The sequence below is a fragment of the Sinohyriopsis cumingii genome, chromosome 9 (genome assembly GCF_028554795.1).
Source record: "Sinohyriopsis cumingii isolate HCF-2022 chromosome 9, ASM2855479v2, whole genome shotgun sequence".
In the NCBI taxonomy this organism is placed as follows: Eukaryota; Metazoa; Mollusca; class Bivalvia; order Unionida; family Unionidae; genus Sinohyriopsis; species Sinohyriopsis cumingii.
In genome coordinates this window covers 64018781-64044990 of record NC_142969.1, presented here as the reverse complement: position 1 = coordinate 64044990, position 26210 = coordinate 64018781, and the positions used below count along the sequence as shown (strand labels likewise).

The window sequence follows — 26210 nt, the reverse complement described above, 5'->3', positions numbered from 1 at the left end:
TCTTAGACTCGAACCCATGCAGACAGAGGTGAGATGGCAGTAATCCGTAACGAAGAGCGTTTTAGACTAATCGGCCACTCGGGGCCCCTCCTCTGTGCGAATTGCCTTGTCAGACAAAATAACAAGAATATACAACGCGCTCATGTGGACAAAATGGAATCCATTGCAACAAAACATTGATATCAAACCATATTGTTTCATTGATAGGAGTGAATGAAAACACAAAACATATTCCGTTCTTTTACAATCAGCAACACATATACATATAAAACGATCATCCAATGACAGGAAAATGAAATGATAAATACACTAACAAATCATCAAGAATGGTTACAGCAATCCACAAGTGCTCCTGCAGTACTATCTGCTTCAAAAAAGAAATACAGAATCGTATGTACTGAAAGAATGTTCCTTGTCCGTGAACTAGAGCGTGTCAATCAATTCAGAATCGGAAAACAGTGAAGAGTAAACCGCACGTGATAGGAAAATGCACGTGCTTGAGTATGGAAAGCCGTCGTCAGTGGACATACTACATGTTAAGGCTGGAGAGATTGCCCCTCGAGTAACAGCACCTACTAAGAGAAGCGTGTGTGTGTGTGTGTGTGTGTGTGTGTGTGATTTGGATTTTAGCATAGCTGTAACAATTCTGCAGTCATATCTCTACGATGTCTGCAGTGTGGCAGTCTATAGTGGTCTCTTTTTCCAGTACCTACCATATGTATACAGCTGTACGTGTAAATTGTCATAAAAACCCAACAAAAAATCATATCGACAATATCAATTTTCCTGTTTTTATAAAATGTAAATCAATATTCAGTATTTTCCACTACTGTCAATTTAAAATGTCTTTGTGTCGTCTTTGCTGTACCTATTCCCTTCATTCCGCGTCTTTGTGATGTCTTTACGAATCTTTGCGTTTTTAACAGGTCCCAAATAATCGAGCACGGCCATAGTCGAAATCATTTTGCTGCCAAAAATAGAGGATTTGTCTAACTCTGTAACTGTATGGGGAATTACCTAGGTAACATGGGCAGGATATGTGAATATGCACGACTTTCGTTTAGTAATTTTAACTATAGAATGATTTAGGAGAACGTATTGTTTTATAATGTTAATTGCTGTACAATAACTCTTTTGGTCGTGACCTTGCTTCAAGTCGACTGCGATCAGTCTCGGTGTGGTGTATGGTGGTCACGTTGTGTAGCGCATGTAATCGTTATTGGAAATGCACAATTTAGTACAGGTGAGCACATTATATAGAACATAAGGAGTAGCTGCCAACAGAGAGTGAAGTGGGTGGGCGGGACCAACCTGTAACAAAATAACATTACAAAATGACCTACGCCCCCCCCCCCCCCCCATACTAATATTAGTACCCTTACTCGTATCTCGTGGACAGGGTACTAACATGAACATATACGTGTTAATGGAGCAAGCCGGGTGTGATTCACACCCGGCGCTCTTTTAGCCTAATAATAACACTTTAAACAAATGGCGCTTGTACTTTTTGCCTTTCTGAAATACCACACGCAGTGATGTCAGTTTCTAAAAATAGCCTTTCGGACAAGGCGAACCGGTGTAATGGCATTCAGCGTTCTTTTCCGTGATATTGTTCGTGTTATTGTTCTTACTGAAAACCATGTACGAGACGTTAAATTTGTACATCTGAATACAGATGTGCATTCCAGTATTTTGTTACAGTGGTGCTTAAGCCTGCAGACTGTATAAATCATATAATCAAATTTGATGAATCTTTCTAGAACACTATGATAAACAAATTGCTTGCATTTCATCACCAATAGATACACCCTGAATATTTTGAGATGAAAATTCCAAGGGAACTGACACCCTCATCCCCACCCCATTAAATAAAGCCGACGAAGTATTCTTATATTTGATTTATGTTTTAACATATACACAGAGGGATGTATGTAGGAAAGTGAATATTTCTTATATTTTGTTTAGCGCACAAAATTACACTCTGCTTAGATGATTTGATATTATGCATGTAGAATCTAGAAATGTTTAATATGTATTCCATAAATATAAAAGCAATGTATCAATGCTGTTGGGAGTTGGTGGGTGTATTATGCATTAGTGATTTTATTAACCTTTTCTGATTCTGATGTGTTAATCGGTAACAAAGCTAAGACAAGAAGAGAGAAAATTGATGTGTTTATTTCAATGTCCGTTTTACAGACAAATCCTAATTTTGAATGATAGATTAGAACATATAAGAATGGATTATGTTCATTAGAGTTATGTTGTTGAAGGGAACAGTACTGGTTGATTATATTTATACTACGTAAATAACATTTCCTTAATTAAAGGATATATACAATTACATTTTCCATGAGAACTGCCAGCACACCCCCAATTAAATAATGTCAGTGAAGTATTCTTATAAGTGATTCATGTTTTAAATAGAGAGGGGTGTACATAGGAAGTGACCATTTCTTACATTTTGTTTAGCGCATAAAATTACACTCTGCTTATTTGATGTGATATGCATGTATAATCTAGAAATGTTGCATAGATATTCCATATATTTAAAAACAATGCATCAATGTGTGTTTTGGGGTATTATTTGTTAGTTTGTTTTGTTGGTATTATGTGTTAGTGATTTTATTAACCTTTTCTGATTCTGATGTGTTAATCTGTAACAAAGTTAAGAAAAGAAGAGAGTAAATTCATTTTAACTGTTTTACAAACAAATCGTAATTTTGAATGACAGTTTAGAACAAAAAAGAATACATTATGTTCATCAGAGTTATGGTGTAGAAAAGAGCAGGACTGGTTTATTATATGTATACTACGTGGGTAATACATTACCTTAATTAAAAGATATCTACGATTAAATTTTGTCAGGAGGTATAATTTTCTGCATGTATTTATGAAAACAACAACACAAAAGCTGCTGTCCCTAATGACAACATCCAACCTTGAAATATTTTACATATTTTACACACAAACACTAACTGGAAAGAAAACAAAATAGATATAAATAAATATTATTGGTTTCAACACATTCATTTGGGACATGCATACATACATACATACATACATATATACCGCTCAGGTGGCCTAGTGGTTAGAGCGTCCGTCTCGGATGAGGGAGGTCGTGGATTCGATCCCTGGCCGAGTCATACAAATGACTTATAAAAATGGTACTAACAGGCGCTCAGCATTAAGAGGTTATTGTTAGGACTGGTCGGACCCAGTGTCAGGATAATGTGACAAGGATGGACATCATGCTACATGTCTGCAGCATAATGCCCCAGTGCTAGGCATCACTATAAACTGCCACACTGCAGACATCGTAGCGATATGACTGAATTTTTTTAAAGCTACGTTAAAAATTCTAAGTCACACACACTTACACATACATACATTCATACACACAAATACATATATAATATAGGAGAGTTCTACTAAACGAAGATTGGAAAACAATATAAACGGATGACAAAGAAATGAAATGTACAAAATTATTACTGTACACGCTCACAAATTATAGTTTAATATATGAAAACATTACAGTGAGGGAAGTCAAATTTTTATTTTTTTAATTGCATGTATGTCGCGATTTACTACGTGTTACTAAGCGTCTCTCAGTGCTTTGTCTGAAAACAGTATGGTGGCAGCCGAGCACAATGATGTTATGGTCTATTTTTAGCACAAGGTAGACTTAAGTACAAGCGCCATTCCTTGCATATAATCCAATAAATTGAGTAGTCCTCTTATTTAATACCGGAAGTATCGAAGTATTGAAAATCATTGTTGAAATAGGTATAAAATCTCGTTTACCTTTCTTAGCCGATATTTTCGTTTAGATCGTCCACCAAATTAGTTTAAATAATGATTAATTGCGTTCTCAGCCTCATTTGTGTGCCATATAAAGACATTGACGCCTTATTTGGAAATGTAAACAAATCGTAGTAAAAATTTGGCGACGTTTGGGTCAGAAATTCGGCGCACTAAAAGTAAATACGGTTTATTGGCAACTTTGAAATTCCACCAAGAAGCGATTTTTCACACTTGATTGATAATAATTTAGCGTAGAATATCCAAAATATGGTCTGGCAAGCCTTACATAGAAAAGGGGTCACGGCGAGAGTCTTACGTTATCTGTCATGGCGGACAGGATAAGGTTAGAGTAACCATGCCAATTTATTTTATCGTGTAAGGGCTTAATAAATTCAAAATAAGCCAAACTTCTTTCACAACATGATTATAATTATGTAGTTGATTTCTACACTGTTTGTTTTTCTGACTTTAGTGATGATTTTTGTTGTTGCTCCATTACATGATATGGGATCAGTTCGTAGCCTCAACCACAACAAATCAAGTTGAGGCTACGACATCGTCGCTAACCCCCCCCCCCCCATCTTTGTATCCATTGATGGATTCCTCTTATATTTTCGCTCTAAGATAGTAACGAGCTCCTGTACATGTTTGGGATGGTATTCTGATTGTGAAGAAATGGCTATAGGTTATGGTAATTGTAATGTCCGATTTCTTTCAGTTAAGAGATGTTGGTAATGCTAAAGTTGTACAGGTGGGTGGGATATGTAGTCAACAATGTATGACATCAACCTGATATATATATATATATATATATATATATATATATATATATATATATGTGAGCGTCTTTCTGTCAAATTAACAGCGTTGTGTTGTGTTTCCCGGTCAACTGACATGGGAAAGTGAGGCCAGATTTTCAGGTATATCTTACATATGACTGCTCATATCAATAATTTTTTACAGAAACTAAAGACACAGTGGTACTTTTCACATGATGTCATAGACTTTTATAAGTACTTCCCTTCAAACCATTGTTAGCCATCCTTCGGGCTATCTTCCTTTGGTATTTTGCAAACGTTATCTCCGTGAAAAATTGAATGATTTCACGATGCCTCATGATGTATTTAATAAATTGTAAATATCCATTATATATGTAGAATAGACCAATTATTTATAATCCTGTTTCATAATTCCATTAGGAGACAAATTTCATTCCTTTAATTATTTTAATGACAGAGAAGTTAATAAGTTATAACATTTAACTTATTACATACTGTATATGATATTTAGCTATAACACACCCACCCTCCTTTTTAATCCTATTAATATTACCAATAGCCCAGAATTGTAATGTTGTTCTGGTGGAGAAAGCCACTAATTCAAGGGATATTTTTTATTTGTTTGCATATAATATTAATACTATTCTAACCCAAACTGCAGGACAAGCACTGATACCAATAGGACTATTGTTAGTGAATGGAGCCATGCACAATTTAGTCAACAGCCGCCATATAAAAATAAGTACTGTACTATGCAACAGTTTATTTTTTCTATCCTGTTTGTAGTAAAAAAAAAATGGCTACCAGACCTGTAATTGTACTAATGGGTATGTATTGCTTAGCCGAGTTTATGTAATTCTGAATATTTTGGACTCATCCCAAACGCCTTGACCTGTCACTGTTGGGATAGTGTATTCTGTTATGGGCACATGGCAGTTTGTGCCAAATGTCTTGACCTGTCACTGGCAGTTTGTCCCAAATGTCTTGACCTGTCGCTGTGTGGATGGTATATTATAGTGTGGGCACATGGAAGCTGTGTGAATAGTCTTTCCAAAACATAGTACTCTGTGGAAGGTTTACAGAGAGTATGTCAGAAATAATAAACAGTGAAGAACTTGTTTATATACCACCAGCTCAACTGGTAAATCAGAATCATCAAATAAATAATCATTGGGTCTTTTGAACTGCTGGAACTCAAGTACTGGCATTTTCTGATGGAATTTTTATGTCCTCTACCTTTAAATTGGCATGGTTCTCTGACACATTCAGGACTATAAATTTTGACCAATGAAAGTTACTGTTGAAATAAAGCAGAATACTGTTCACACCAGACCAGACAAAAAGTTTATCATTTTTGCAGTGCCATTTTGGTGCAAGGCTATATAGTTTTTAGACTTTGTTCTCAAAGATGCCAGTCTCATATATCAGCCATGTGTGGGTACCTCAGTCTATTTAGTTCATATTGGTTAGGATTGCTTACGTATTCCACATTAATACAGTTTCATATAATTTAGGAGAACTTGAAGAACACAAGGTACTAATTATATGGAAGAACGGTGACCGAGTCTTGAAATGGTTGAACCAAATACAAAGAGAATATACGCATTTGGTGGTCCATAGTGGGTTAATAATGAACATTTTAGTACACATATATTTTGAGAGCTTGTCCTATCTGTAATTTAAAAAAAGACAAAGTTATATTGATGCAATTTTTGTATTTTTACATGCTTTGCTTACGAGCACACAATAATGAAAGAAGCACCGATTCATTTGGTGCAGAATGGATAATGTGTTTCATGGACATATAGATGGAAAAAAATAATACCATAGCTCACATGGTGTTCTCCACACAGAAGCTTGCATCATGGACATTTGTGCCTGAATAAATATAGGTCTGATCATCAGCTCCCATAAAGTTTAGGTTATTGAATTTTGAATTTCATGGTGTTTCCATATGTTTGCTATGGGAGTTAAATTAGTACAGTGAGTCATATATATTGGACTTGTAGCATAATCGGAGCCTGTTGTTTCTATAGTTACCACGTGCATCCAGGGTATCATTTTGGTGGCTTTTGCATATGACAATCACAATGGAGCCTTTTTTCATTGTATTGATGTGATTTTGGAGAACACAATCTATACAAAATACAGATGAGAAGAGTTGTATTTATTGGACAGAAGCCGTGGATAGCTCAGGCTATGGGATAAAGAGAATAGTATGTCTTGATGGCAGAATTTCATATGTCCTTGCCCACAAATTGGCTTATATGGTTAAATACCATTTAACATATGCAACAAATGCCATAAGGGTGGTGAGATTTTAAATGTAAGCCACTTATGTCACAATCACTTATGTATCAATACTGATCATTGAACTTTACAAACACATTCACTAAATCAAAGCAGAGAGTATTGTAAAAATCAAAGACTGTGTACACTAATGATCATTTAACTTTAGAGACACCTTCAGTAAATCAAAGTAGAGAGCATTGTACACATTAAGGACTGCACAAAACTGCACATGCCGCATTGCCTCAACCTGTAGAAATGTACTAAAATGGATGTTTATGGTAAGAAAGTTCATATTTTGCTTTTAATTTTTTTTAGCTGTAGCACACAATAATTTGCCTTTGCTACAATTCTTTCCTTCTTGATATTTCTCATAGAGTTTGTAAAGAGATGCCCGTTTCTCAGATTTTTCTCTTATCTACTGTACTTGCTTTATACATTTGATCTCCGAGATATATATATATTGCTTGTTTTTTAGATGTGCCACAGAACTGTCAGCTGAAATCAGTTATAGATTGACGCAGCTTCACCAGAGATTCTCCAGGTCCCAGGTTACAGTTATGGACAGAACTTTGAACCCTACCATGGAAGCTTCTCTTAAAGGTTATATTCTTTGGTAAGCTGTATTTTATCCTTCAGTTCACTGATTCCACTTTCTAAGTGTTCTTGTTTAATTTTGTTTTAAACACTCTAGATTTACCTAACCCAGTACAAAACATACATGCATAATGTCCACTCCTGACTCCCTCACTGGGTATTTTCATTTTAATCCAATTTCCTTTTGATCGGGTACCCAGGTAACTGATTGTTATGACTGACGGGTACCCAGTAGGAATTTCTATACATTTTGACATCTCTAGCTGCATGCTGAACATATTTCTGTCTCTCCTACCATACAGACGTCTTTTCTCTTCATATTTTAAGTCAGGGTGTTTAAACTGGTCTTCTTGGAACACATTATTCCACATCTCAGCTTTTTTCCTATGACATGTGTTGTCTTCATCAGATCTGTTGATGTGAATAGATGAAAACATGCTTCTTGTCAGAAATGTGTGTTCAGGTGTGAAACAATAGCTATTTAGAAAGACATCATTGCTCTGCGCTTACTCTCAAATGATAGTATAGACTCATTTTGCTGTAAATTAGAGCTTGGTACATGGTATGCAAAATCAAGGTATATTACCTCCCTTTGACTGTAATTGAGTGATTGCAAATCTCGCTTTGTTTCTCTATTTTTCAATAATTTATGCATTTTATTCAGCTTCATCTTTAAAAGTAAGTAATTTAACAGTGCTTGAAGTGGAAAGTTGCCACAATAATAATTTTGTTGGTTTTTTTAAATAAAAAAAATATGAGTTTTGGGTTCATGTAGGTATAGCTTTATGCATTAGACAACATTAATATGCAATTCATTGCTATTACTTAAATTTACCAAGTAGTTTATGCAGTGATAAATTATATAAGTATATGAGTATTGCATAGAAACATGGACTTGCCTTGCCATTGCAACATTTTCTACATGTTTATCCACCTTCAGCTTTCTTCATGGCATGGGCTGCAGCAGTTTGCACATGGGCTTTTGGTCTCCAACATTAGTGTCAGCATTATAATGACTTTGGATAGCTTTTTCAAATTGGACTCTTGTTATCCTTGTGTAACAGACCTCAAGTGGCTTTGTCTTTTGAGCTGATGCACATTTTTTCCCCTGGTTGTGGGGAACATTACCAGGCTTGAAGAAAAAACTCTTTGCTTCCTTGTCCTTTCCCCTAGTTTTATACTAAAAAGTAGTATTTATTTAATTTTTCATTAGAATAAAACTTATGGATCTTTTAAGGGCTTTCATAACTTTTTTTATTAAGATTTGGGTGTGATGAATCACATGTGTTGATACTTTTTATAATTTTGGAATGTCAGCATCTCTTGATGCTTCATGGGTGTGTGTATTTGTTTTAGTCATAGAAGGGCAGTGACCACCTATCATTTTCATCTCTCACATAGCACACTTATTTGTTTGGTTTGAATAATGGGAATAGGGATGCACTGTACCTTATTTCTGTGCAAGTCAGAAAGAAAGAAATGCAATTTTGAAATTTATAACTTTTAAAACTTGTCTTATAGCCAGTGACAGATGAAAATACGAGGTGTCATGTAATTTGATACCCTGTGATGTCAGTATGTTTGTGTTTCTTTTGTGTAGCATTTGTGCCATAGAAAGATGACGAAGAAACAAATGCAGGAAACAGTTATTTTAATAGCAAGATTAAACCTCTGATATGTACAGTACAAGACAGTAACAAGTAACGTGGATGCAATTTAGTGTATACAGTGGTATCACATAAAACACCATTACACTGTTATTATTTTTTCACAAGCATGGACAATTCTTTCTTACAAATATATGCAGCATTATCAATGAGTAAAATAAATATTTTTCTATAAAAAAAATAGATCTTGTTATGAGACACATAGTGCCAATTATATGGAAGAACTGTGAACCAGTGTAGAAATTGGTGAATAAAAAATAGAGTATATACGGGTTTGGTGCCCCATAATTGGTTAATAATGAAAAGTAAAATTTTAGTAAAACTCTTTTGACAGCTTATCCTATTTATAATTGTTTAAAAAATAGACACAGTTATATTGATACAATTTTAGTATTTTTACAGACTGGAAGTGGAAAGTTGCCACAATAATAATTTTGTTTTTTAAAAAAAGCAACATTTTTTGAGTTTTAGGTACTTGTAGGTAATGGTATTGATTTATGTATTAGACAACTTTAATATGCAGTTAAATGCTATTACTTAAATATACCATGTAGTTTATGCAGTGATAAATTATATAAGTATATAATTATTGCATAGAAACATGGACTTACCTTGCCATTGCAAAATTTTCCACGTTTCTCCACCTCCAGCTCTAGTTTCCTAGTGGTTAGAGCAGGTGTAGGAGGTCGTGGGTTCAATCCCCGGCCGAATCATACCAGAGACTTACAAAAATGGTACTAACAGCTCCCTCGCTTGGCGTTCAGCATTAAGAGGTTAGTGTTAGGCCTGGTCAGCCCGGTGTCAGGATAATGTGACCTGGTATGACATCATGCTATATGTCTATGGCATGATGCCCCAGTGCTAGACATCACTATAATCTGGTGTATTGGAGACATCGTAGTGATATGACTGAAAAATTGTTAAAGCTACATTAAAAATTAAAATCACATCACATCACAACACCACCTCCAGCTTACTTTATGGCTTGGGCTGCAGCAGTTTGTGCATGGGCTTTTGGTCTCCAAAATTAGTATCAGCATTATTGGGACATTTCAGATTTGACTCTTGTTGTCCTTGCATACCAGATCTCAAGTGGCTTTGTCTTTTGAGTTGATGTACATTTTCCCCCTTGTTGTGGGGAACATCACCAGCCTTGAAGAAATGACTGTCTGTCCTTTGCTGCCTTGCCCTTTTCCATAGTTTTATACTAAAATGTAGCACTAATTTGTTTCATTTTTCATTAGAATAAAACTTATGGAACTTTTGGGGGCTTTTATACCTTTTTGTTAAGATTTGGGGGTGATGAATCACATGTGTTGATACTTTATATAATTGTGGAATGTTAGTATCTCGTGATGCTCCATGGGTGTGTGTATTTGTCTTAGTCACATAATGGCAATGACCTCTTAACATTTTTGTCTCTCATTTAGTACACTTATTTGTTTGGTTTGAATGGTGGAAATAGGGATGCACTGTACCGTATTTTTGTGTGAGTCGAAAACAAATGGTTTTGAAATTCATCCCTTTTAAAACTTGTATAACCAGTGACAGCTAAAAATACAAGGTGTCATGTAATTTGATACCCTGTGATATAATACTTGCTGATGTCAGCGTGTTTGTTTCTTTTGTGTAGCATGCATGCCATAGCAAGATAACATGAATATAAAAACGCAGGAAACAATTATTTTAATGTCAAGATTAAACATCTAATGTGTACAATAGAATAAAGCAACAAGTAATGCGGATGCAGTATAGTGTATACAGTGGTATCACATACAAAGACATTACACTATTATCTTTGCACAGGCATGGCCAATTTCTTTATATACAAAATATTGTGGCAATATCAATGAATAAAATACATTTCTTTTGGGGCCCTGAGTGGATGAGTGGTCTAAAGCGCTGTCCATTACGGATCACTACCATCTCACCTCTGTCTGCCTGGGTTAGAGTCTCGGATTCAGCCAACGTGGGTATATGAGAAAGCTTGCCAGTAATTTCTTGTGGGTCGGTGGTTCTTTCTGGGGTTTTCCCGGTTTCTTCCTCCACCATTAATACTGGCCGCCATGTATAGCCTATCATGTGCTGAAAAATGGCGTTAAACCATACAACAACAACATTTCTTTCTAAAAATTTAGAGCTGTTTTTTTTTTTTTTTTTTTTACACACAGTACCAATTATACAGAACAACTGTGAACCAGTCTAGAAATGGGTGAACAAAAAAATCTAGTATATTCAGGTTTGGTGGCCCATAATTGGTTAATGATGAAAAGTGAAATTTTAGTAAAAGTATCTTTTAAGAGCTTATCCTTTTTATAATTTCAAAAACAATATAGACAAAATTCTCTTGATGCAATTTTAGTACTTTTACAGACTTAACTTAGGAGTACTCGGAAACAAAAGTAGCACCTGATTCATGTGGTGCAGAAGGGATAAAGTGTGTTTCATGTACATGTAGATTTTTTAAAAAAATGCTGTGTCTCATGTGTGTTCTCCACGCAGAACTTGCACCAGGGAGAGTTGTGCATGGAGAAATATATCATCAGCACCAATACATTTTAAGTTATTGAATTTTGAATATCATTGTGTTTCCATATGTTTACTGTGGGAGTTGAATTAGTACCGAGAGTCCTATAAAATGCTTGTATGTTTTATTGTAGCACTCAGAAGCTGTTGTGTTGCAATCCAGTCAAAGTATTATGTTGTTTTCAGTTTTCAGTTTTCAGTCGTGTGTGAATTTTACTGTTTTATATTTACATTGCATGTATGTGGTTTCTAAAAATAATGAGATGAAAACTATGAAACCACCTCAATTGTCATAAAAAAGTACCCATTTTTGAAACGAAAGAACCATTCCACATTGTCTACAGGATCAGTTAAAAAAGGCATGGAGAATTTGTTTTTCAGGTTAAACCATCGTACTTCATATCTGATATGGATGGACAGTTAAAGAAAATTGGCTTATTGTAGCAACAGGGGACGCCACTAGAGAGCTCTGGCGATCAAGATGAATGTTTTCTCAAAATGTCAACCTCATTACACCCGGTACTTTCTCCGCTTTAATATGTAAAATGTCGACATTATTACATCCAAATATATTCTAGGTTGAAAGGTCAAATGTCTGTATTTAGTGTATATGACACAGGGCCATTTCTACAACTTATTCAGCGGAAAAAAACGAAAACCGAATTTTTCAAAACGCTGAAAAACTAAATAAACGAACATAAAGCTCACCTACGCCTACTTTTTAAATACTTTGTAGTTCTTTTTACATGAATAATGGTAAAATGTGTGCGAATATTTGCGGAAAACCCGCGAATTACGTCTTTTTCAAAGGTCAACAATGCCAGCAAGAACGGTAACTCTTCTAGGCACATGGGTACGTTCAAAATACAAACAATGACAACAATACGACATAATTTGTGTTCAAACACACGAGAACTTGATTGTATGAAAAGGCAGACGTTTATAGCAAGGAATCGGATTATACAGACGTACTGTCATTCATTATACCAAACTTATTATAAAATATTTGTACAACTTATGTTGTGTAATATATTTTCGAGGTTAGAGACTCGTCTGGAGTATCACTCACCGACTCAGTGATACTAGACGTATTGATAATATGTACATGATTGTGATCACTGAGATATTATCAATGTCAAGTGATCTGTTCTACGTATGATTCTTATCTAGAGACACTGGTATTAAAATTAAAATGTTCATGTTTAGTAGGGACAGAAAATAGGTAAAAGTTCAACTATTTTTCAGAATTCTGAAGAATGAAAACCAATTCATTTAAAATTGTCATGCCATTTTTTGTGAATATCAATATGAATATTGTCATCATAAGCCAAGGAGTAGAGAATCGATCGGTAGTATTTCTCCATTTAAACAAATACATAATCATAAATATTTCTTCAGAACCAAGTCAGTGCCAGTTTCTTCTCTATCTCTGATACCACAATTGTCTTTACTTCATGAACTATGTAATATTGTTCAAAACAATGGTCAGAATTATTATGAAAATATCGCAAATTTAGGACGTCCAAAATTTAATGTTACACCATCCTAAGCTGACACTATAGAAATCCTGACTTACTGTAATGAAAACTTAGTGGAAAACCATTTGTCATTGATTTTATTTTATAGATATGAAAACTAACCAAATATATCTTATGATAACTAAATTCTAAAATAGCAATTGTTATTTACTAAAATGTGATTTTAGATAAATGTATATATGTACAAGAACACTGTAATGAATATGCACTATTGGTTTTAAGAGTAACATACAATTTCAACTTGGTATGACTCATGATTATGCTATTTCATGCAAAAATGTTAGGGGGCGTGTGATAAAAAGGCACGGAAAGTCTTCAGAAGTACCTGAAACATACAAAAAAGTAAATTATTCTGCATGAAGTAACATGAGGTAAAGAATTTTCAAAAGGTGACCAAAGACCAATATTAAAAATGGTGGATGGTACATGTGTTTGAATGCTTCCTGTGAATTTATTTGAAAATATATCATAAAGATGGGCTCATTTCTTAAATCTTAACACCAAATTAAGCAGAAAATATTCCATTTTAACAGCAACATATAATTTCAACTTGTGTATGACTCAAAAATATAGCATTTCATGCAAAAATGTTGGGGGGGGGTGATAAAAAGGCACAGGGGGTTTGCTGAATTACCTGGAAGATATAACAAGTCAATTTATTCTTAAAGCTGAATGTTCACAAAACATTTCTATATAAAATATATGTAAGAAATATGCAAATTTCCGCTTGAAATAACATGAGGTCAAGAATTTTCTAAAATTGCCTTAAACCAATATTAAAAATGGTGGATGGTACATGTGTTTGAATACTTCCTTTGAATCTATTTTGAAAAGATATCATAAAGATGGGTTCATTTTTGAAATCTGCACACTCAGATTAAGCAGAAAACATTCCATTTTAAAAGCAACATATAATTTCAACTTGTGTATGACTCAAAAATATAGTATTTCATACAAAAAAGTTTTGGGGGGTTGACAAAAAAGGGACAGATGGGCACCTGACTTACCTGGAACATACAAAAAGTCAATTTACTCTTAAAGCTGAATGTTCACAAAACATTTCTGTATAAAATATATGTAAGAAATATGCAAATTTCAGCCTGAAATAACATGAGGTCAAGAATTTTAAAAATTGCCAAAGACCAGTATTACAAATGGTGGACGGTACATGTATTTGAATGCTTCCTGTGAATTTATTTTTTTTAAAAATCATAAAGATGGGTTAATTTTTTAAATCTGCACACTCAAATTATGCAGAAAACATTCCATTTTTATATATTCTGTAATTATGAAAAAATCATCCCCTGTTGCTTCTTGTTACAATATGGTGCAAGTCAGTTTGCAATCAATTAAAATGTGGACTTGCTCTATACTGAACTTATATTTCTTTAACTTTTGTTTCTCTTCTAGGTTTGCTGATATATTAGTGCTAATGTCGTGACTACACACTGAAAAAGCAGAGCTGAAATGGCAGCATCATCCCCCATGAATAAGGTCAAGGACAAAGAATACACAAATTGGCTGAAGGTGACCTTGGCCCTATATTATATGAAATTGGGACTGCACACCTTTATACAGAGTGAGATTGATTGTCTCCATAAATTGTTGTTAAAAACAATTTATGGCGGTCAGACAGTGCCACTGCCACCTTGTACTATATGTGATGCTAAACGTGTGAAAAGAAACAAGTTCACTGGTGTTTGGGCATTCCAGAAGCGATGTAGATCATATTGTAATGTTTGGCTTGATGAACTTTTAATGCTCCACACCAATCCTACATCAGAGAAAATATACTGGAATAACAGTGATGTTCCTTCATGGCCATTCAAGCCATGGGAATGTGCCAAAATTTTCATGCCAAGGGGACAGCCTCCTTCCAATGCCGGACCTGCTGAGTGTGATGCCCAGGCATTATTAGTATTGTTAGCCAACTGTACAGTCTTTCATCGTAAACTTTCTCCACAAGGCATTAGTCTTACACATACAGTAAGTTAAGCATCCAATAAAAGCTCACATGGTTCAGTTCAGTGACATAGCATAACTGGGTCACATTTATACAGAGCTATCTATTATGCATCCACGTCTAGGTAACATAAATCGCTGACATATATAAAAAGTACCTGGTTAAGGTCATGTGACATACTCTAATGCTGTCACATCTATTATGAACTACCAGGTTCATGTCCAGATAATCTTTGAAGTTGGAACAGATTTTATAGCGGGGAAGAATACTCTTTGAGTGAATAACCAAACATTGCAGTGATGTTGAAATAATAAGGTTTAATGGAAAGTCATTTTAAAGAGCTATTGTCTTTACGTGCATTACATTTAAAATATTGTTGCATCAAAATAAAATATATTATTGATTTTAATTTCCTTACAATAGAAAAATGTATTGTTGTTAACACCGGATATTGCCAGCCAGTGTGTTCAAGAAGATGTATATCACATGCGTAAATAAACCAAAAGATATGCATTCACCCATGCTTTCAATATAACCACCTCTTGTACCATTTTCACATATCCATTGTAGAATATACAGAATTTCCTGAACAAAGGAAAACTAAGAGTTCCATTGGTGTCTTTTTATAGCAGGTACACTTAGTGCTAAACATTATAATGCAAATTTTATTTTTGTCCTACATTTTATTGATAATTTCAGATTTCTACTATACGAAATGAGGTGATTCATAATGGTGAAATGAAAGTTTCTGATGCAGACAGAATGAGTTTCATACAACAAATCATACAGTTGTTAGAAGATCCTGTCTGTCTGATGCCGATGAAGGACTGTAAAGCTGCTGTTGACACAATCCGCAAGGTACATGTGTTGTATGTTTGAGAGGTCTGTGTAACTATGTAATTATGGTTTATTGTGGTGACACCAAATAGGGGACATATTTAGAGGATGTGATCAAGAGAAATCATTGAAACACAAGAAATTCTTAATTCAGTGGTTTTAATTAGACTTTGACTTGATTCATTTAAGATATTTCCTTAATCTTAAATTTTATTTCTTATTGCATTTTCCTTCATGTTTAGCTTGCTTTGCCAGAGTGAATAAGCTTGGGGTATGTCCCTGCATATATTGCAAATCACCCATATCCAGCAATCAACAGTTACTCAGTAACAGTCCACAGGCAAAATTTATTTTAATGGTTATGTGATTTTGCATTTGATTGGCTGAACTTGTTTCCAAAGTAACCCAATAAACCACACTATATTTAGTGGGTCTTAAAATTCCATGGAACATTAGTAACCCATTAAACCAAAATACCTTTTGTGAGGTCTTAAAATTCCATGCAGCATGATACCTGAATAAACCACACTACCTGTAAGAGGGTCTTAAGATTCAGTCTAACATGAGTAACCCATAAACCAAACTACCCGTAATAGGGTCTTAACATTCCATGTAAGATGAGTAATGGAACAAACCACACTACCTTTAGTAGGGTCTTAAAATTCCATGTAACATGAATAACCCAATAAACAACACTACTTTCAGTAGGGTCTTAAAATTCTGTGTAACATGAGTAATCCAATAAAACACACTACCTTTAGTAGGGTCTTAAGATTCCATGTAGTATGATTACCTCAATAAACCACACTACCTGAAATAGGGTCTTAAAATTACATGTAACATGAGTAATGCAATAAACCACACTACCTTTAGTAGTGTCTTAACATTCCATGTAGTATGATTACCTGAATAAACCACACTACCTGTAGTAGTGTCTTAACATTCCATGTAGTATGATTACCTGAATAAACCACACTACCTGTAGTAGGCTCTTAAGATTCCATGTAGTATGATTACCTCAACATACCACACTACAATAAGTAAGGTCTTAAAATTCCATGTAGCATGAGTACCTCAATAAACCACACTAGCTTTAGTAGGGTGTTAACATTCCATGTAACATGAGTAACACAAAGACACTACCTGTACTAGGGTCTCAACATTCCATGTAACATGACTAACCCATTAAACCACACTACCTGTAATAGGGTCTTAAAATTCTGTGTAAATTGTGTAACCCAATAAACCACAACTTTAGTAGGGTTTTAAAATTCCATGTAACATGAGGAAACCCAATAAACCACACAACCTTTTATAGGGTTTTAAAATTCCATGTAGTATGATTACCACAATAAAACACACTACCTTTAATAGGGTCCCAAAATTCCATGTAGTATCAGTACCTCGGTAAACCATACTACCTGTACTAGGGTCTTCAAATTCCATGTAACATGAGTAACCAAAAAAGCCACACTACCTGTAATACGGTCTTAAAATTCCATGTAACATGAGTAACATAATGAACCACACTACGATTTATAGGGTCTTAAAATTCCATGTAGTATGAGTACCTCAATAAACCATGCTACCTGTAATAGGGTCTTAAAATTCCATGTAACATGAGCAATGCAATAAACCACACTACCTGTAATTGGGTTTTAAAATTCTATGTAACATGAGTAACCCAATACAACACTACCTTTAGTAGGGTCCTAAATATCCATATAGTATCAGAACCTCGGTAAACCACACTACCTTTCGTAGGGTCTTCAAATTACATGTAGTATGAGTACCTCAATAAACCATACTACCTGTAATAGGGTCTTAAAATTCCATGTAACATGAGCTATGCAATAAACCACACTACCTGTAATAGGGTCTTAAAATTCCATGTAACATGAGCTATGCAATAAACCACACTACCTGTAATAGGGTCTTAAAATTACATGTAACATGAGTAATGCAATAAACCACACTACCTTTAGTAGTGTCTTAACATTCCATGTTGTATGATTACCTGAATAAACCACACTACCTGTAGTAGTGTCATAAGATTCCATGTAGTATGATTACCTCAACAAACCACACTATATTTAGTAGGGTCTTAAAATTCCATGTAGCATGAGTACCTCAATAAACCACACTACCAGTTGTAGGGTCTTAAAATTCCATGTAACATGAGTAACTTAATAAACCACTCTACCTTTAGTAGGGTCTGAAATTTCCATGTACCATGAGTACCTCAATAAACCAGACTACCAGTACTAGGGTCTTAAAATTGAATGTAACATTATTAACCCAGTAATCCACACGACCTGAAATAGGGTCTTAAAATTCCATTTAATATGGGTAACCAGTAAACCACCCTAACTGTAGTAGGGTCTTAAAATTCCATGTAAAATGAGTAATGCAATTAACCACACTACCTGTTGTAGGGTCTTAAAATTCCATGTAACATAAGTAACCCAATAAACCACACTACCTGTAGTAGGGTCTTAAAATTCCATGTAGCATGAGTAACCCAGTAAACCACACTACCTGTAATAGGATCTTAAAATTCCATTTAACATGAGTAACCCAATAAACCATATTACCTGTAATAGGGTCTTAAAATTCCATTTAATATGAGTAACCCAGTAGACCTAACTTTCTGTAGTAGGGTCTTAAACTTACATGTAACATGATTAACGCAATAAGCCACTATACCTGTAATAGTCTCATAAAATTCAATGTAGTATGAGTACCTCAGGAAACCACACTACCTATAGTAGGGTATTAAAATTCCTTGAAACATGAGCAATCCAATAAACCACACTAACTTTGCTCTGACCAGGAAAAATAACAAAGTGAAGAAACAGTTGAAGGCATTATATATATATAGATAGATAGATATATATATATATATATATATATATATATATATATATATATATATATATATATATATATATAAGTACCTATTAGTTCAAGGATAGGTAGGAAAGACTTGTCCATAGAAATGGAGCATAATATAATGCATAAACTAATGACAGATCCAGGGAAAGATTTTATCCTTCTACAGGATATTGCTTGTCATCTCATGAGCATTACTCCATCGATCACTGCTCCACTGGCCTAGTGGTTAGAGTGTCTGCCTCGGATGCGGGAGGTCGTGGGTTCGATCCCTGGCCGAGTCATACCAAAGACTTACAAAAATGGTACTAACAGCTGCCTCGCTTGGCGCTCAGCATTAAGTGTTAGGACTGGTCGGCCCGGTGTCAGGATAATGTGACTGGGTGGGTGCTAGACTTCACTAAAAACTGCCACACTGCAGACATCGTAGCGATATGACTGAAAAATTGTTAAAGCTACGTTAAAAATCCAAATCACACACACACACACTCCATCGATGCATTGGGGAAACGTAGCCTATCCAAGATCGAATGCCTCTCTGCATGAGTTGATCAAACAAGTCAGAGGAGCCCTAAAGGTGATGCAAAGAAGTGCTACATGTCATAAGCTCGTGAACAGGTTCAACATGAATGCAGGACGAGAAATCATTACATCGCAGTTGTACATGAAGAAGCTCTGAGACTGGTACAAAGCCCTCACTGGTAAAACAGATAATATCTCAAAACTCCTTTGACTTTAGCATGAGATCATGATTCAGTTTCAATGAGCCAACATCAATCAAATGACTACACAAAATCAATCCACAAGCCATTCAGAGACGTGATAAAATCAAGCAGGCAACCACAAAGTTGTCCTCTGCACTGCCTCCACCCAACAAACCGGAGTGATCCTAGAACTCTTTACCGATCCAGACATGTTCATATTCACCGAGCAGATGGTGCGAGGTGGAATCTCCATCATCAGCTAAAAACATGCCGTCACCAAGAACAAATACATCAAGATCTACCTTGACACAAATTCTACGGTTGGGTGATGTAAAAACCTCTTCCTGTGGAAGATTTTCAGTGAATCAGTGGAGAGCAGTTCATCCAGGAAAGACAAGTAGGATACCACTACAACGATGGATACTTTGTTGAGGTCGATCTTGGATATCCACAACATATCCACCATGCACATAACGTTATCCCTTCTGCACTGAACAAATTCTTGTCATCAACTCGATGCTGTCTCATCAACAACTACAGCAGAAGAGTCGGTTCAGACTCGGAGATGCTGTTGTAACAAAGACTGGTGCCCAGTCTTGCCAATAAAACCAGGTACGAATTACACCATCAACTGCTTGAACAAGCTGTCCAACACAGACTCATTCATGAAAAAGTTCATCATGCTCTCAAGTTTCGTCAGTCACCTTGAATGAAACCCAACATAAACTTCAACAAAACACAACAAGCCAGTGCCACCACGGCATTTGACAAAGACTTCTTCAAACTTATGAACAATATAGCATGTTTGGAAAAACCATGGAAAATATTAGGCATCCAAAGATTATTGAAATTGTCGATGGTGTTCAATGACAAGGTAAGCTTATTGCCAACAATGTCTTTATGCACATGAAATTTTTTTTATAAAGAATTGGCCACGATCGAATCCAGAAAAACCAGTCTCAAGCTGGACAAACCAATCTTGGTTGGTGCACTTGTTCTCGATCTCTCCAAGACGCCCATGCTCGAGTTTCTCAATGACTTCATCAAACACAAATACAGAGACAAGGTCATGCTGCTCATGACCAATATACTCACTCGTGTATACAATTCACATCGACATTGTATATGTGGATTTTTATCAACACCAAGAACTGTTCGATCTCAGTGATTATCCACAAAACAACCCATTCCATTGTGACGATAAGAAAAAGGCACTTGGAAAGTTCAAGGATGAAACTCATGGGATACCCATCACATAATTCATTGGACTTAGAACCAAAATGTACTGCATTACCAAAGGCGATGGCATTGTCATGAAAAAGCCAAAGCAGTCAAAAAAACGTCAGCCACCATCCAGCATTGCACACAAGTACTTTACTGAGACAAGAATTACTACTCTGAGAACTTTACGATCACAACAGCACAAAATATCTACAATGCTCATCAACAAGAAAAGGGCTTTGCCCATTTGATGATAAGTGTTACTCAGCCAGTGGCATTCACACACTTGCACACGGACACTACTGATCCAAAACTCCCTGAAAATCACAGCTATGTACCACACACACACAAACATCGCATCATGAGGCAACCCCAAGTGGTCCAGCAGCTCCAACAAAAGTGAGTTCAAAACAAAAGTGGTCCAGTACCCACATTTCTCTAAAGCGGTCCAGGTTCCTCACAGTACAGTAGTATAAATCAATGGGGGTTCCCTTAAGCACTTTTTATCATGTAGTGATAAAGTGGTCTTGAACCCCCATTTGCATGTGCTATTTTTGTCACAATGCATCCCATGTGGCTTGTGTCACAACACAAACCCTCTTATGTCGCAGCATAACCAGCCTAGCTTAATGATCCAATGGGAAATTACCCCAAACAACTTCATTATATTGAGCACAGTCTCAAATAAACAACCTATTTATATAGGTCATTACAATCTCTAGTCATGTATCAAAAGTTAAACACACAACATAGATATACAACATACTTTACAAGTATCTTGTGAACCTTAACATAGAAATAAAATATTTATGTTTCCAAATTTGGTATATGCAGTACTTTCCAGAGTATATCAGAAGGAATTTTAGTACTTGGTGTCAAAAAGAATAAAGGAACAAAAGAAATTCTTGAATTCCTTGAAGTTTTGCTTAAGCATTGACCTCATGGAGGGATCACAAGATTAGATGGCAAATTAAATATTTTTTAAAGATACAAAACAAGGAAGCAGGTTGTTTCATTTACAGGAAAGTTCTTTTAATATATTTGAATAAAAACAGCAAATTAATATTTAAATGTCAAAGAAGTTATGAATACGATATCAACTCTGCCTCTTTCCAATGGATTGTGTTTTGTAAGCCGCAGTGGAAGGGCCTGTACAGTGATACTCTTTACTTGTGTCTTCAAGATGTTTTTCATTGGTAAGAATATCTTGACACTTATGAGCTTATTGAGTTATTTGCGTTCCCAAATCATTGGTAATTTATATTCTTCTTCCAGATCAGCCATTGTGAATATTTATGTACCTCGATAAAATGAGCTAACACTGATTTCACTATCATAAATGTTTGTATCTCACGTGAACCCTTTTTGAGTCAGTGTAAAGGAAGATTACTCACCATAAATGGATTCAGTTGACATGGGTTGATACATTTTTACAAGAGCTTAATCGTTATAATTAAAAATGAAAATAATTGACCTTTTGATGGAGAAGAGCATTTAACTACATGTGTTGAGATACTCTATCTCTTTACAGATTGATACTGACTCTGTGGATGTGCTTTTCAATGTGGACCGTGAGATGACAGCTTTGAGGGCAGCCGTAGAAGATGCCAGAAAGGAACTTGGTCTGCATCAGACAACAATAACAGACTCTGTTGTTTCCTTACAAGAAGAATATAAACAACTTAGAGAACAGTTAATAAAAAGACAAGAGGATTTTGAAAAAGAGTTGAAGTTACATGAAACCAGAATGGGCACCTTTGAAAACGAGTTACACCAGCAGGAAAAGAAACACCAGGAGATGCATAAAACTGTAACTCAGTTGTCAGCAAGTTTAACCTCACATGAAGAACAATTTAATACACTTACAGGAACTGTGCAATCCTTTGGTTTACAATTGAAGGAGTTTGACATAGTAAAGGAACAGACACACACTGCACTACAACAGCAACAGAAATTGTCAGAATCGATGGAAACCATGTCAGCAAGTGTAGTCACACATAGAGTAAGACTTGATACAGTTGAGGAAAACATGCAGTCTTTTTGTACAAAATTACAGGAAATTGAAACAGTAAATGAGCAGACACATACTGTGGTGCATCAGCAGGGAACATTGTCAGAGTTGAACAAAACCATGTCAGCAAGTATAGCCAAACATGGACTAAGACTTGATGCAGTTGAGGAAAATGTTGCAAAGCTACAGAAGGATATTGGACAAAGGACAGAGGAGAGCATTTATTGTAGAAAAGGTAACACAGCTGGAGAAGGAATGTTGGTATATGATAGATCAGCTATAAAGTACAGATACTGTCTACTACTAAACCAATTTAATTCACTAAATGTGAGAAGATTTTTACATAGGTCCTGAAGTTATTTGTCACACTTGACTGACTTATTCTGTTTTTAGTTCATGCATTTACTCTTCATACATTTAACATTGTTTTATCTTCATTCAGGGAGTTACAGAGACTTAAGTATTGTCTTGATGGGCTTGTAAATAAAACATGCAGCTTCAAATTCTGTAATGCTGGGTCAGTAAGGGATGGCTACCATGGTGTGTCCAAAGTTAGGGCAGTTTACTCCATTTGTCTCGGCAATGAATAACTTTGCATTATCTGCCATTTCTCCATCAAATACATTCCCCGATCACATTAACGTTAGGATATAAGCCTGCTACCTCTCAAATCCAGCCCTACTAAAAGACGAAAATTCGTCTTTTCGGTCTATCTCATATAGACCAAAGGGCAATAACTCTTGCCCCTTACCTCCCCTTGCCACCGCCAGGTGTCACTAGTTTTTAAGCTTCGCTTGTACAGATAACAAGTACATTATACCTCCAAACAATCCAAGCCATCTTAGCATTAAATTGGACCATCCGAAGTTAAATTTGGATTTATTGCGTTGGACAATCATTCTTCTACAGTTCTACTGGTTGTATACATTATTTTAACAATTTTTTTCAAAATTGAGTGACTTTGTCACCCTTACGGATTTCGTTTCCTGAAGACCATGTTATACACGCTATTGCAGAACTCGTATTGTCATTTAAGAGTTAACGCGACACTGACTAATTTCGCTTACTCCGTTAGTAACGGTTGTGGTATTAGCGAATTAATAACATGCTGAATTGCTAATTTGTGCTTTGTTTTCTTTTCTTGTGTCGTTTCAGTAGAAATGTCAACCAAATGCATGAAATGCAAAAAGTTCAAAGCAAAAGATAAAAACCATGACTCTTGTATTGTATGTACCAAGTGTACATCATCTATACCATGCAGCGTGTGGGCTGATGTAGTCCAGAAGGCAGCAAAAGGGAGGGATAGACGGAATAAGTCGAAGAAAGATAGCATTGATGTCCTCAGTATACATCCGAAGACAGTCTCCATTGCGAGCCTTGTTGGGGACGTTGGGGTCCCCCCTCCACCTAAAGTTTGTCTTTTGCAACCGTCAGCCACAGTAACATCAGTGGCAATGGAGGAAAATAATGTTGACAGGGTACAACAGTCCAACTTTGAACAGATGCGTCGTTTGGTCCAGGAAATGACAACGCAGCTATTGACATCAGGCCAGATATTACCCTTATTTCCCTCGCTCGCTTCCACAGCTTTTTCTGACTCTTTGAGGGAATGTTCCCCCAATTTTAGGCTGCCCAGTGGGCGTAAGTCCTCCCCGCATGTCCGAGCATGGCTTCGGGCCTGTAAGTCAGGACGCATGGGTTTTTTTACCGGATCCATCGGATCCATATCTTTATACAACCTCTACGTCACCGGCCATCCAACTGTCCCAGCATGGGGACCCTATTGCTAAAACGGTCTGACCAAACATGACTTACGGGGATTTTAGTGATAAATCCATCCGTCAAGCTGTACTGCTGGCAACATATAATTACTATGGTGGAGATTTTAGTGAGAAATCTGTCCATCCAGCCAGGCCATTGGAGCAGCCGGTACCGGTGATAGCAGGACCGTCGCCAACATTCAGACCGACCACAAGCCAGACAAACCAGCCGGCAGAGCCGGCCATCCATATGTTCACAGCTTATCCACAAGGGAGAGTTAGTGACAGTGTTGATGATGATGGAATCACGTCATCTATGCCACCTGGTATGCTCTATCCAGAAATGCAAGCTATTACAGAATACGACTTGGCACATAGTGAGGGTGACGAAACTCCTGCAAATCAGCCGTACACAGATCCAACCATGGAACGGACTGAGTTTGGCTTCAAGGCGGCAGTGGAAGAAATTAATAGGGTGTTGGCAACTTCAGAATGCCCTCCACCTCCTACTGCCACTCAAGACTACAAAGTTAAGGCATCTGTAGATCTTGAAGGAGAGGAAGAGACGCTGTCGGCAAAAATTAAAGGAGATCAGTGATCATCTATCAGGACGAATAGGTGATCCAGGGAATGCTAAGGCGTTCTTTTCAGAAAGCCAAGTACCAGCGACGTTCTCATGTTGCTGGTACAAAACTCATTCAGACACCTTCAGTACGGATCTTCCGGCCCTGGACAAAAATATGGCAGCAGTTCACTTGTCCGCTCCACTGTTTTACAAAGTAGACAAAAATGTGTTCCATGCCATGTGAAAGCTAGTCCGGAACGTAGTCGCTACATCTTCAGTGTTAGACTTGGCTTCATTAGCTATTTTCCGACTCGCAGAAAAATCCGACAATGACCATGCTTGGGAAGCGACGGCCCGGATTGCTTGAGTTATTAACAGGGCAGCTCACCATTCCATGGCTAATGTGTTGACTGCTTCTGCCAACTTAGACCTGATACGACGTGACGCATGTCTGCGGTCCACGTCACTCAAGCCCCATCATACTCTGAAAAATTGAAGCAGTTCGGAAGCAGGCAACTCAGGAACTGCCCCTCCAACTCGCTGCCCAACCCTCGCAGTCATTTAGAAAAAATCAGCCCCTGCCGCAGCAGAGGGATGATTGGCGGTCTAGGGACAAGGGATCCATACAATCAAATGTGCAGTATAGATCCCAACCCAATGCCAGGAGACAACAGTCTAATCAAGCTAGGAGGCAACCATATAGGGGCGGTAACAAACAAAGTTTCTCCGTCTTCAAACCTCCTAACTCTAAAAATTGACATACCATCTCCACCACCCGTGGACAGCCTACCTGTGGGCGGCCGCCTCCTGAAATTTCAGGACCTCTGGGCCACCTTTTTTCCTCAGAACGATTGGGTGATCCAGGTCATTTCGGAGGGACTTCAGATTTCATTTATCCAATCCCCTTCCCTGTCCTCCTCTCCCCTCTTCACGGACGTACTGTCCTATTGGGAGAAGGATGCCTTTCTACAACAGGAGATATGGTCGCTCATAGAAAAACAAGCGGTGGAGATTGTGGAAAAAACGCAATCGCCGGGGTTTTATCCCAGGCTGT

At 36.5% G+C, this 26210-nt stretch overlaps 1 protein-coding gene across 6 annotated transcripts in view; it reads left to right on the top strand.

The window, feature by feature from the left end:
• The first annotated feature begins 935 nt into the window (after positions 1–935).
• Positions 936–26210, top strand: part of LOC149791922 (uncharacterized) — a 48706-nt gene continuing 23431 nt past the window's right edge. Inside the window, exons 1-6 of one of the 6 annotated variants that reach the window (XM_089970437.1) lie at positions 936–1021; positions 7354–7491; positions 12047–12184; positions 14614–14730; positions 15866–16024; positions 22352–23066. In XM_089970437.1, coding sequence (XP_089826563.1) covers positions 14671–14730; positions 15866–16024; positions 22352–23066 — 934 coding nt within the window. In that variant the 5' untranslated portion in view covers positions 936–1021; positions 7354–7491; positions 12047–12184; positions 14614–14670. Of the gene's footprint in view, positions 1244–7353; positions 7492–12046; positions 12185–14613; positions 15190–15865; positions 16025–22351; positions 23067–26210 lie in introns of those variants that run through there. The other 5 variants (XM_089970434.1, XM_089970435.1, XM_089970438.1 and 2 more) reach the window with 5 other exon arrangements.